At 44.2% G+C, this 13,861-nt stretch overlaps 1 protein-coding gene across 2 annotated transcripts in view; it reads left to right on the top strand.

Annotated features, from left to right (window-relative positions):
- jade2 (jade family PHD finger 2) overlaps positions 1–13,861 on the top strand; it is a 190,997-nt gene that overhangs the window by 46,244 nt on the left and 130,892 nt on the right. For both annotated transcript variants that reach the window (XM_084374194.1, XM_084374193.1), the window contains exon 4: positions 10,128–10,285. In XM_084374194.1, coding sequence (XP_084230320.1) covers positions 10,128–10,285 — 158 coding nt within the window. The remainder of the gene's footprint in view (positions 1–10,127; positions 10,286–13,861) is intronic.

The raw sequence follows: 13,861 nt of genomic DNA, 5'->3' as shown, positions 1-13,861 counted from the left end.
TCTCTGTCCTTCCCCCTCTATCGGTGCTGTCATTCCTGGTGCTGATTGTTTTCTCTAGATAACCAGCGAGTCCAGCGATAATGTGTGATGTCAGCTGACCTTTAAAAGCACATGTACATGGATGCAAATGTCTATGTCCTGTGTTTAGCTGTTTCCTTCTCCTTCTTCGTCTTCTTCTTCACTGTATATTTACATGCATTTGTGTCTGTGCTGGTGTCAGTGTGTGTTTCTGCTTCAGTGTCAGTGTGAACACGTCGGCGTGTGTCTCTATCTGCCTGAGTGAGAGTGTGTTTCCTGGTTTGAAATGTCAGCTTTCAACAGTCATCCTCTGTGGTTTCTGTTCTGTTCGGCTGAGGGGGAAGCAGACAGTGCTAATCTATCACCGCGCCGCAGATGGAGATACAAGTCAGTCCCAAAAAAAAAAAAAAAAAAAAAAGCCAGACAGGCAAGCGGCCTCGTACAGCACACAAATAAAAGCTGAATCAGAGCTCGTATTGGCTGACAGTTTACAGAGCAAGGTGAGGATAGTTTCTTGAAAAGTCCACTTAAACCAGTGGTAGGAGTGGAGGTCACAGAAGGGCCGGTTGCAGCAATACAGCAGCAACAGCAGCAGTATTAGTGGTAGTGTATCATGAAGCAGCAGTCGTACCTCTAGTGGCTGTAATAACACTATTATGCATCACGACTAGTACAAGGGAAAATGTATCAAGTTGATATAAAATCTTTTCTTCTGACTTCAGAATAACGTGGATGATCAGAGGGTTTCCTCAGCAGATGTGTAGAACGAGGCGTCGGTTCAAGATTCAGGAGTGTTTTGTTAGTTTGTGTTTAAAGTGAATGACGGCAACAGAATCACGGCTGCAGAGTTGTTGTCTGGAGTGTTTTTCACGTGTGAGTTGAGAAGCGGAGCCCTGTTGAGATGGCACAGCTTGAAAGACTTTTAAGAGAACGTGCCACGACAGGAAGAGTGGTTGAGATAGCATCAGTAGTTAGCAACAGGTAGGTGGGGGGGACAGTGAAAATAATGTTAAAGTCTTTTACTGTGTTCGTACACACATTAATGGCGTTTTAGGTCACTGAAAACTGAGCTCTTGGAAAACTTTGGCCAAGTGTCCCACATGTGTCAGTGTTTGTAGCATCACTGGCATATGTTACGATTGCAGGTGTTATGCTGTTATAAGTTATCCAGGTAGATTCTATTAAAAGCAGTTTTGTTTCCTGCATCGTTCATTGTATATTTTCTGTCACTAAGCAACAAACCGCAGTATACGATCTGCTTCCTGTTTATAGCAGCACGTGAAAGGGAATATGATATGTGTTTTCTAAGATACTGTTTACAAAAAAACCTGTGTGTGTTACTTTATTGTGGCAGATTTCATTCATTCATGTGACAGAAGACAAAGTGTTTTATTTCAGTGTCTCTTAAGTCCGCTTGGGCCGATCACTTATATGTGCTTGAAACTTACCTAACAACCCAACTAACGACCTAACTACTGGTCTTGGTAGCACACATGCTCCATAATAGTTGCACCGTCTGCAGTGTCAGTGAGTGTTGTACATCTGGAAGCAGCTGCAGTATTAGGGCCGTGTCCACATAGCATTTTTTTGGGGGTTTTTTTATGACAGAAAAGCGTGGGCGATTTGCATGTGCGTCCTTGTCTCTATGACAACAATATCTTGACAACCACCACTGTGTGATCGATGTTTATCTGACATTGGGACACCAGAGCGAGGAGGATGTGGGCGCATGACACGATCCGTAGGTGACAAAAACGTGGTGAATATTATCGGCTCGGCACGTCACCGGCTCCTTTCTGAAAAGTTTCGATTTGGAAAAAGGCTGTGGACACGGGCCCTTAGACGTAGCAGTAGCTATCATGGTAGTGGTCATCTGGAGCCTGGGTGTTCATGGTGGTGGAGTCAACTGTCATAGGTCTGATGGACGTACGTGTGGTAATAATAGCTTTAACGGCAACACTGTTAGGAGGAGAATTATTAGTAGTCGTCATAGTTATCACAGTATTAGCAGTGTAGTTTTATGTTTCCTGAGAGTACTACTATAGGCAAAGTAATGAAAGTATAAGTAGAGGTAATAGTACTGTTGGTAGTGTTAGTATTGGCAGTAGTTGTAGTACTTCTGACAGTGTTTATAGTCGTGATAGAGCCTCGACCAGTTCTCACACAGAAATGCTTTGACACAGTGCTCTGTGTGCCTGTGTAGTTCAGTGTGATTATGAATGCTTGTCAGGCTCGCAGCCCCCCTACTGGTACACACACACACACACACACACACAAACACACACACGCACACACACACTCCACAGCCCCTGGTCATGTCATCGGTCCAGATCTAGATTGGACTTAATGAGAGCCCTGCATGCATACAGACCATAACTCGGCATAGCATACTGACCTACTGACTCACTGACTGGCCACAGGAACGTGTGTGTGTGTGCGTGTGTGTAAAGCTGTGTTTGACTGTGTGATAGGGACTAGTTGTGTTTGTTTGTAGTGTGTGTGCACATATGCAACAGTTTCTGTGTGTGTGTGTTTGTGTGTGTTATCTGAGCGGCTGAGTCTCATCTATTGAGTTTCAGCGAGAGGTCATCGATCACTCTGCGCCGTGTGATTGGATAGCTCGTGATGCAAAGCAAACTGGTGACGGAAACAAAAAAATTAAACTTGAGTTATTGAAATGCAAATGAGCGCGATGTTTGCATCACGACAGCCTGTCACATTTGGGGGAAATGAGGCAGCGCAGCCTCTCTGCACACACAAACACAATAATTTGATTGTTGCTGAATCTTGGTTTGGAGAGGAAGTTATTAGTAGAGTGTTCATGTCTCGTTTTGTTTTTGTTTTTGTTTTTGTGGTTCGTGTGTGTGTGTGTGTGTGTGTGTGTGTGTGTGTGTGTGTGTGTGTGCTAGAGAATGCTCCGTATAAATACCTCAAGCTAAAACCAAACACAATTTCAATCATCTTGCAGAGGTCCAATACCGTCCACGCTAACATTATTCATTTTAACCCTGTATACACTTCAGTCTTGCTTTAGCTTCAACACACAGAGTAGTTATGCACCTGCACATTTAACATACACTATATTGTTTAAACTGCAACACATTGACATTGCTATTTTAACCATGCAATACAGACAAAACCCGCTTTCTTACTGAGCATGTCGCCATTGCGCTCTCTGCCTAACCTGGGTTCGGGGAAAATAGAAAGAAGTGAAGTGTAACGAACGAGCCGCGAGCAACATCCTCCGCTTACAGGAAAACATGGAAGACCAGAGCAATAGACTACCTGGAAGACCAGAGCGATAGATTACCTGGAAGACCAGAGCGATAGATTACCTGGAAGACCAGAGCAATGGATTACCTGGAAGACCAGAGCAATAGATCACCTGGAAGACCAGAGCAATGGATTACCTGGAAGACCAGAGCAATAGATCACCTGGAAGACCAGAGCAATGGATTACCTGAAAGACCAGAGCAATAGATTACCTGGAAGACCAGAGCAATGGATTACCTGAAAGACCAGAGCAATAGATTACCTGGAAGACCAGAGCAATAGATTACCTGGAAGACCAGAGCTATGGATTACCTGGAAGACCAGAGCAATAGATTACCTGGAAGACCAGAGCAATAGATTACCTTGAAGACCAGAGCGATAGATCACCTGGAAGACCAATGCAATAGATCACCTGGAAGACCAGAGAAATGGATCACCTGGAAGACCAGAGCAATAGATCACCTGGAAGACCAGAGCGATAGATTACCTGGAAGACCAGAGCGATAGATCACCTGGAAGACCAGAGCGATAGATTACCTGGAAGACCAGAGCAATAGATCACCTGGAAGACCAGAGCAATGGATTACCTGGAAGACCAGAGCAATAGATCACCTGGAAGACCAGAGCAATAGATTACCTGGAAGACCAGAGCGATAGATCACCTGGAAGACCAGAGCGATAGATTACGTGGAAGACCAGAGCAATGGATAACAGATAACTGAGAATTTAACCGAGGAAATAAAGAAACATGAACTGTTGTGTTGTGGTTGGGGAAAAACTGGACAGTGACTCGAGACAGTGGATGTTTGTATCACTGCTTTGCTCTCGGTCTCAGGATGGTTTCAGTCCTTCTCTGGTGTTTAGATGATGTATTGTGTTCACCTTGTTGCAGGAAAAAAAATATGTAAATAAACTTGATAAGCAGCGTCTGCGAGCAGCCGAACACAGAGGCTGATTGTAATGACATATGAATAAACTGCACGCTGAAAGGGGATTTTCTGTCTTGTGTTTTGGAAAACGTACCGTTATCATTCGCTGCTCAGTTGGAGTCGTGCACGCACTCAATATTTTCATTTGCAAATTATGATTTATTATCAAATTTGGAAAGCTGAGTGGAAATGGCAAAATTCAATCACATGTCCTCAGAAAAGTTATTAAAGTTAATCGATGTGGAAAATCTTTCCAGCAATGAATAAATCATGTGATAAATGGAAAAAGAAATGCACTCTTTGAGTGATTACTGACAGAGTTTCCATGGCTGCCTCGGGCTCATTGCACAACAGTCTCTGTCCAGCAAAACCAGCCATAAATGATATTTGTTCTGTCACTGCAGAACATAACTCTTCATTAGTTGCTCCGTTATAGTGCAGCCAAATGCATTTCTTTTGTGTTTTGCATGAAGCACAACTGACATTAACTGACTCTGGACAAGACAAACAGTTACTCAGATCTAATCAGCTCTTGAAGGACTCTGTTTTTGCCCCATTTTTTCCTACCTGATGTGTTTTTTAACCCCGGATGCTGAGGGAAAGGCAGCTCATTTGCATTTTATATTTTGCGTAAAATTTGCTTGACAGTTTGGCAACAGCGTCGGCTCTTCTGCCCTCTACCTGTCTGACTTTCTGCCTGTTTTTTTTTTTTTTTACAATGCTACTTTTCCATCTGTCTGCCCGTCAGCCGTCACCGAGGCTGGGTGACTCCCAACTGTCTGTCACAGAAAGAGTGAAAAAAAGAGGAAGAGGCTGGGCGGTGGATGAGAGGAAGAGCAGGGAGGAGATGGGCTGGAGTAATAGAGAGAGCGAGAGAGGGAGGGAGAGAAACAAGGCAGAACATAAAACTGCAGGAGCTTGTAATAGTGTTTCCTAGACATTAATTAGCTGCAGTCATTCCTGTACAAACACTCAGTAATAAAACTGATATACTGAGCTTCTCTCCTCCTTTTCTCCTTCTGCATCTGCTCTCCTCAGCCCTGCACTTCTTCCTTTTTCTCTTCTTTCTCCTCCATTTTTGTCTCGTTTCTTCTTCCCTTTTTCTTCCATCTCATCTCTCCTTTTCTTCCTTTCCTTCTCTTTAACTCTCCACCTCATCTTTTTCTACCCCCTCTCCTCCCCTCAAATCTCTTCCTCTTTTCTTCACCCTTTCCCTCTCATCTCCTCAATCTTTCCCTTTTCCTCTTCTCTCCTTCTTTTATGTCTCATTTCTTCTTCTCTCCTCTTTTCCCTTTTCTTTTACTTCTCCTTCAGTCACTTTCCCCTCCCTCATCATTTCCTTCTCCCTTCTCTTCTCTTTATTTATTATCAATGATAAGCTCTTCTCCTCTTCTTCTTTTGCTCCTCCTTCTCTTTCCTTTTTCCTCTCTCCTCTCCTCTCCTCTCCTCTCCTCTCCTCTCCTCCTTTTTAGTCATTTTCTTCTCATTTCCTCCCTTTGTCTTCTGCTTTCTTCTATACTTTTCTATACCTTCTCTTCTCTTCTCTTCTCTTCTCCTTCTCCTTTCTTCCTCTTTCCCCTTTCCTCTTATTTCCTCCTCTAATTTTTCCAGACTCTTTTCTGTTCATCCTCCTCTTCCTCCATTATCCTCTCCTCCTCCCGTCTACTTTTGTCTTTCTTCTTTTCTCCTCTCCTCTCATCTCCTCTCATCTCATCTCTTCTCCTCTGTTCTTTAGCCTTTCCCTATCTCCTCCTCCTTTTTCCTCCCTACTCTTTCGTCGTCCTATTTCCTTCCTTTCCTTATCTCTCCACCTCTTATCTCCATATTTTTCTTCACCCCTTTTCCCTCTCTTCGTCTCTTCTCCCCACTGATGAGGAGCGGGAAGAAAAAAAAAGAAACGAGAGAACGTCGGAGAAAGGGGGAGAAAAAAGATGGACAGAGATAAAAGAGAGAAATATTAAGGAGGAGTGGATCACCCTCAGTCTCTGTCTGTCCTCCTCTCTTATTGCTGAAGGAGAAGGCAATATTCATCATGGCCTTGGCTCGCGCACACACACACACACACACACACACTCATGCACATACAAACATGCACTTGCAAACCCACACACGGACAAAACTTGAACACACACACGATCATTCACAACGAGTCGGGTTGTACGTGAAGAAAAAACACGCAACATACTCTCGGAGTTGTAAACGCACGCACACACACACACACACACACACAGACACACACACACACGCACGCTCCATTGCATTATTTATTTGTGCTGGCAGACAGTCGAGGCAGCTGAGCAGCAGAAGCAAGGATACTGCGTTTTACATATGGCCTTTTCATATACTGCTCTGTGACACACACACACACACACACACACACAGACACACACACACCCTCGTCTGTCCTTGTCTTTCATCTCTCCTTCCATTTACATTAATATCACCCTCTTTTCCTCTCTTTCCCTCCCTCTCACTCGCTCTTTCTCATTCCTCTCACACTCGGTGATTTGTCTTCTCCTTCTCCGTCCCCCCGATCTTGACCTCCATCCTCTCTTTTCACTCAGTTAAACATCGTTCTCCTCTTCCTCATCTTCTACTCCGTCCTCCTACATCACTATCACTCTCTCTCCTCTCCCCTCCTCAACAGTTATTTCTTCTCCAGCCGTCCGGTCTGAAACATCAGCCCCTCTGAGAGTCGGCTAAAACATACAGCGTGTTGCTGCTTCTGTTGCTGCTTCCTCCCCGTTAACACGTTTCTTTACTTCCCTCTACGAGCCTCTTTTTTATCAACTCTTATGCAAACTTTTGAAGTGTCACAAATACGTCTTAAAACTTTTTGAAAACAAACCAAAATCATCGAGCCTGGTCAGAATGTGCCACTGTAGCGGTGTGGCTTTAGGGATGGCAGTGTTTCCTCTAGCGCCAGCATGAGGTTGACATTTTTAGTTTTGAGTGAGATTCCTTGACAAACACTGCGTCACCCTCAGGATGAACTGTAATAACTTGTCCTTCATGCTGTGCTGGAAATCATGAAGTTGATTTAGCCAATTTGGGGCAATGGCCAGTTTCTCAGGACTTTTGTTGTAGCCAGCAGATGTCTGGATAACGGGTATCTAGAGCGAGACTTCCTATCCTGCGCGGCTTTAACTGTTTACAGTCCGATTAGCAACTTGAGACGCAAGAATGAAGTTTAGCTCTCATGTTTCAACTGTTTACCTGCACGCAGCTCAGACGTACTTTGCATATGGCGCTAATTAGCAAACGCTAGCACGCTAAAGTAAGACTCAATGGAAACAATCAGTCCATAAACTGTCTCTGTCAACCCCTCTCCTGCTTTTTGTTACATTTACATTTTAGGGCATTTAGCAGACGCTTTTGTCCAAAGCGACTGACAGTAATTCATACATTCATACACTGATGGCGGTGGCTGCCATGCAAGGTGCCGACCAGCACATCAGGAGCAGTTAAGGGTTCAGTATCTTGCCCAAGGACACTTTGACATGCAGACCAGGGGAATCAAACCAGCGACCTTCTGATGATAAGACGCTGGCTCTGCCCCTGAGCCACAGCCGCCCGTTTCGTACATTTTATTTGCTTCTTTCGTTTCACAGCTCGTTTTGTCTCACTCTCTCCATCCCTCCGTGTTACCGTGTTGTTTCTTCTCACCCGTCTGTGTCTCTCGCGTCAAAATAAACGAAGGTAAATAAATCCATATTGGGGGGACTGAGCGGGAGGAGGAGGAGGAGGAGGGATGGAGGGAGGGGGAAATGGAGAGGTTAATGGAGAGACGGAGGGGGAGCGAGGGAGTAGGATGGAGGAGACGAGCTAATAAAGCAGGGATAAGGAGGCTTAGAAAGTAATGATAAAACGTAGAGTGAAGTCATACGGTTGATTTTGCACTGCCGCGTGTGTGTGTATGCGTGTGTGTTGCTTGTTTTCCTGTGTGTATGTGTGTGTGTGTGTGTTCTTGCCTGATGTCCTTGACTATATGACTGATTATATCATTGCTTCGGGTCCCGGTTAGAGCAGACAGAGAGAGACAGACTGTACGTGTGTGTGTGTGTGTGTGTGTGTGTGTGTGTGTGTGTCAGCGTAGGTGTGTGTCGTTATGTGTGAGAATGATTGTGTCTGCTTGAATACACCCACTCCCTCAGGTCTGCAAAACACTGCATCACAAACAAGGCCACCTTGCTCGTTTTTTATAGAAGCCTCCTCCGTACAGTACACGGTGCAGTTGGCGTTAACCTGTTAAGGTCTTCCAGGGTTAAGATCAACAATTTGGTTACTACAACACTTCCTCCTTCGTCAGCAGGTGCTTCTCATGTATCTAAAATGAATTGTTTCTATCTCCTCCTATGTTATAGATGAGGAAGAGATGTAATGAAAAGATGTAAGCGAGGGAAATGAGAACCACCTGCCGAGAGATGCGAAGAAATAGATGTAAGGAGACAGGAAACACGTTTGTAATGACATGAAAAAGCAACATCTAAAGCAACGGCAGTTACCGATGATGGTGTCACCTGTGGAGTTTGTTTCTGTACAGTTTAAACTGTCAGCAGCAGAATGATAAAGCAGAGGATGTAATAGTCTACATACTGTATTATACGTTAAGGATGAGTCTTCACAGCAAAAAAAAAGTTGCAGCATTTCTCTGAAACAATTGAAGTAAATCACTTTTATAAAAAAATCCCCATCTACTTCAATTGTTTAGGAGAATGCTGCAACACTGTTTTGCTCTGAAGCTCCAGAAATGTTCTGTGGACTGCACAACTTCATCCGACTTTCCATCAGCACAGGGATGAGAGGATAACGACTGAGGTTTTGGGTGAACTTATCCTTTAAATTGGGCTTCACAATCACATTAGGATCCGACTCTTGATTCAGAGCTTTGACAGTCAAAAGTTACTCCACAAACTTACTAAAAGGAAAACTTCCACGGGGAGTTTTAAAGAGACCACAGAGACAATGAGCTGAAGATATGCATGTAGTCCACGCTGCAGAGTGAGGGGTCAACGCTTTCATTGACAAAAACTGCTCAATGTCTTCCCGCATCTGTTCTTCACGTTCTGCAACCTGCTCTAGTGACACTAATGCAGGTTTATGCTCGAGCTGAACCACAGAATCATACTTGAGCCTGAAGGTTTGTTTTGTTTTTTATCAGTAATGACTAAATCATGAGCAGTCTGAGCTGGCAGACTGTGAAGATCATTTTAGGATCTGACAGGACTGAGGGAGGGTCTGACATGCTGGAGGTTTGAGGTGAAAGAAAACTGTTGTGGAAACAGTCTGCCTTCATAACCTGACACAACCTCCCTGTTTAAGGGGCACGGGGTTACATCTGGCTACAGATGAGATGTAGCTTTTTAAATCATGTTTAAAACACAGAGGAAATACATTTTTCATTTTTGAATTCAGAACTTTTCTGCCAGTTGCACACTGAATGAGCTTTATTCATTCATAAAAAGCTGCGTCCTTCACCCAAAGCTAATGATGATATTATGTAAACCGCCTGCACGAACACAATATGGATTTTAACACCTATTTTTTAGTTTTTGCCAGATCTAATATACGACTGACTTCCTGAAAAAGAGCGACGGTGACGACCCCAGCGCCTTTCTAAAGAATTCAGGGATTTTTTAACTAAGCGATTGAAGCAGCCGCGCAGCGAAGGCGAAGCACACCTTTACTCTTGACTTGGAAAAGGACATTTATATGCAGCTAATATGCAGATTAAAATCTTCTTGAATGATGAGCCGCCAATAGTGAAAGTTGTGCATGGTCCCAACAGTTAGCACGCATCACCTTCCTCGCTCAGAAGCACACATTTGCCCTGTGAATGCCCAAAAAATTGGTGTATATCTTCAGTGTCTGACATTTAACCACACCGGTTCCTCCCTCTCTGTGCAGGTATTTCGTACCGACTTCATCACGGCCATGAAGCTGCCGGACTCGGCTCAGCTCGGCCCGGACGACTTCTACGTGCTCTCGGACCCGTGGAGACAAGAGTGGGAGAAGGGGGTGCAGGTCCCTGCCAGCCTGGAGGCCATACCAGAGCCTGTGGTCAGGTAGGACACACACCCAAACACACACACACACCACACACACACACACACACATAAACATCCAGCAACTCGTGCATTGAAACTGATATCATGTAAATCAGAGGTCAGTCGCTGGGTGCTGTAGACATTATGTCACCGTATAAAGATTTCAGCAGTCGATGCAGCCTCCAAACTTTAATTTCCTGATGTGATTTCCAAAAATGTGACAAAATGAGTCGAGATACCAAAACAGAATAATTGTTAAATTACACAGCTGTCATATTCATGAATATTTATAAACATCTCATGAGTAAAATACACACGTACATGCAGAAAAAACGCACAAGAACACCAACTTTCTACTCTGTAGCTCATTCCTACGTTAACACACTACGGGCAGCAGCTTTGGAGCCACATGTAGGCAATGTAACACACACACAAGCAAGCTGGTAGGCAGATGTGTGCAGGCATGCTCTTCGACCCACTTATATTCACTCTCACAGTGTAGATTAGTCTGGGCTTGCTGCCTCTCTCTCTCCCTCTCTCTCTGTTGCCCCGGCAGGTTGTTGTGGCTCGCTAGTACTACTGCAGCTGCTTCACATACCCATGTGGTTATTCTGGCATTCTAGGAACTAATGAAAATGCTCAGACTGCAGAGTAATGCCTATTAGGCGGATATGTCACACTGGGAGGCCACACACAAACACGAGCGTACGTTCTGTTTGGGAGACGGACGGATGATCCCCCGCGTGAGACTCGGTCAAATGTTGCAGATGAACATTTTTTCATCTGCTGAGGTGTCTCATTCTCACAGACGAGTTTTTGTTGCGTATGAAGTAGCCTAAAAGCTGCGGCGAATCATTTTCACCTCCGTGATCCGCCGAAGTTTAAGTGCCTCTTGTTTTTACTGTCGAGCGGCATTCAAGGCCTGAGCTCTGCTGCATTTTGTGCGGTTCGCCTTCAACAACAGAGTCGCTGTGTCAAAGAGTTAAAGTTAGTTCAGTTTCCACTAAATACCTTCAGTCATTCCGGTTTAAATAAGATTTATTTTTGACGGCCGTAACAGCAGAAAATAAAAAGAGGCGGTTTGTGATTATCGTCGCAAAAAAAAACTGAAAAAATGTTCTGCAGCGCTTTAATAGCAGCTCTAACTGAGCATTTGAAAAACGTGGCAGTCGGCTCCAATAAACACTTCAAATTAAACAAACAGAACGTAACTCAGATCTTAGCGTTGCCAAATGAAATAGCATACCTAATGTGGAAACCAGAGAAAGTGAAATGAATCTTTGACCGGCGAGTGGAAAAAAGGCTTGCGTTAGCAGTTTTACTTGAGAAGAGAAATCGACTTCTCCCACATTCGAAAAAAAACAAGAAATGATAAATTGTGACGTGCAGCTTGACAACAAAGGCGGTTTAACATCCTGAGAGTCTTAACGAGGACGGAAGACAAAGGTGATGAATAATAGAGACGAAAACACTTCGTGGTGCCTCATCTTCGTGATTGTAAGATGCGAGAGGATAAATGTTTCGCCCTCTCTGTTTACATCGTCTGATGTAGGTTAATGTCTCGGCAGACACACACATATGTGACACAGACACACAAACAGTATGGAGCTAACAGATTGAAGAGAGCCTGAAGGCAAAGAGATAGATGAGCAGATTGGGAGAGAAAGAGCAATGGCGAAGATAGATAAGGATAGATGGATGAATAGGGGCTTATATATTATCTGATGTGTGATAAAATGATGCAGTGACATACAGTGGTGCTGAAATGGAGTGATGATGGATAGATGGGGAGATAGAGGAGAAGAGGGGTGAGTGTAAGTGTGACTGAGCCGATGATCTCCGTCAAAGTCTCTGACAGAGGTATGTTCATCTTCATTTTGTCGTCCGTCATCTCGAAACTACTCCTTTTTTGCTCTCTCTCTGCCTCTTTTCTTTTCCATTCCTCGTTCGGTCCCTTTGGGGCTGAGATCACCGGCGATGCTTGAAACTTCCCCATTCAAGCCCCTGTGGTCGGGGCAGAATTAGCGGTAGGAAACCTTATTCCCACACAGAAGTGATGTCTTTTCAGTACGGGGTAAAAACACTGTCAACAAGCAAGAAATGAGCTTAACAAGGATAAAAATACGTATTACAGCTTTCTTCAGTTCATACTGAAGCAAGAACCAGAACAGGCAATTTACAGGTTGCTGCTTTCAGGTAACGTCACAGGTTTTGCATCTAAAAAGTCACCAGAAAGTTCAAGTGCGTTGGGCTACTGGTCACAGGGTATGTCCTGCAGGACAACAAATACTAACTTACAAGTTGTCAGTCCACAAAGTCCTGAATTGGCTCGTCCTTCAAGAAGAAGCCCGTGGAAGCCTCTGAGTAGATTTTAATCCACTGCGTTAGAACAGGATGTTCAGATATCCGCTGCAAAAGTTATACATTGTCTGGCAGACAACAAAAGAGTTTCAAGCAACTGAATCTTGGGAGAATTGAAGGAAGGTGTTAAGGTCATCTCCGTGAAATTGGGGCGAGACTGTCTGTGTTTTCTGCTGTAAATCATGCATAAGAGATCCTAGCGCCAAGCCCCGAGGACAAAGTTACTACTGCTACTACTTCCTAATATCGATTAGTATAACCGAAGTTTGTGTATTGGCCGAAACTGGTACTGATCGCTCACCGTTTCTGGATGTTGCCTTTTTGTGCAGTATAAAGAAATCTGTTACATTTCATACGAGCGCTAGGAAGTACTGCTGGGAAGTAGCAAGGTTTCATTTCTAATAAATAACTTATTGGTTATGGTATCGGTATCGGAAAAACCTCGAGTTAGTGTGTCGCCACAGGTGTCGGGTTCATTTAAGGCTACAGCAAGCAGCTGGTTAGCTTAGCTTAGCACAAAGACTGAAAACAGGTGGAAACAGCTAGCCTGGCTGCCGGCAAGGCTCCCTAATCAATAGTTATTATTCCTTCAAGGTTACATGATGCATCTTTAATTCCACGTTTTGTTTCTGTTCAAGAGATTTTGTGAGAGTAGACTCGAGGTAGTTTCTCTTCATTTATTTGATGTTTCTCTCCTTTTTTCTTGTAGTTATTTCTGTCCTGATCCAACCCTCCTTGTTTCCTTTTTTATATCTGTCTATGTCTTCATCTTTCCTTGGCTTCCCACCTTCCCCTCTTACTTTTGCTCTAGTAGAGCCGGAGGCGCAGACACATTTTTCTCTTTCTGTTTTTTTTTTATTTTTTATGAATAATGACATCATCTCCAAAAATTGTTGGAGAGGAAAAGGGCTGCGGGCCCCGTCTGGCTTTGACAACACTCATCTTCCACATGTCTCTCTCTCTCTCTCTCTCTCTGGACCATATTTGGCTGCTGCTACATGATTTTTGGTAAAGCTGTTGTGCCGTTTGGTGCAGAGGTCATTAAGGTCCGACGTTGCCGCTTTTTTCTTGTAACAAAACACTGCCGGAGAGACGCAGAGAGACGAGGAAGATGAGGCTCTCTATCCCTCTCTGCCTCCCTGTCCTTCACCCTCTATCTCCCCATTCCCCCTTCTGCCTTTCCTCTTTCTCGTCCCCCTCGTCTGGCCGTCTGTCCTCCCCTCCGTCTATTTG

Source organism: Pagrus pagrus (genome assembly GCF_965226575.1).
Source record: "Pagrus pagrus genome assembly, chromosome: 14".
Taxonomy (NCBI): domain Eukaryota; kingdom Metazoa; phylum Chordata; class Actinopteri; order Spariformes; family Sparidae; genus Pagrus; species Pagrus pagrus.
This window is presented reverse-complemented; position numbering and strand designations above follow the sequence as displayed.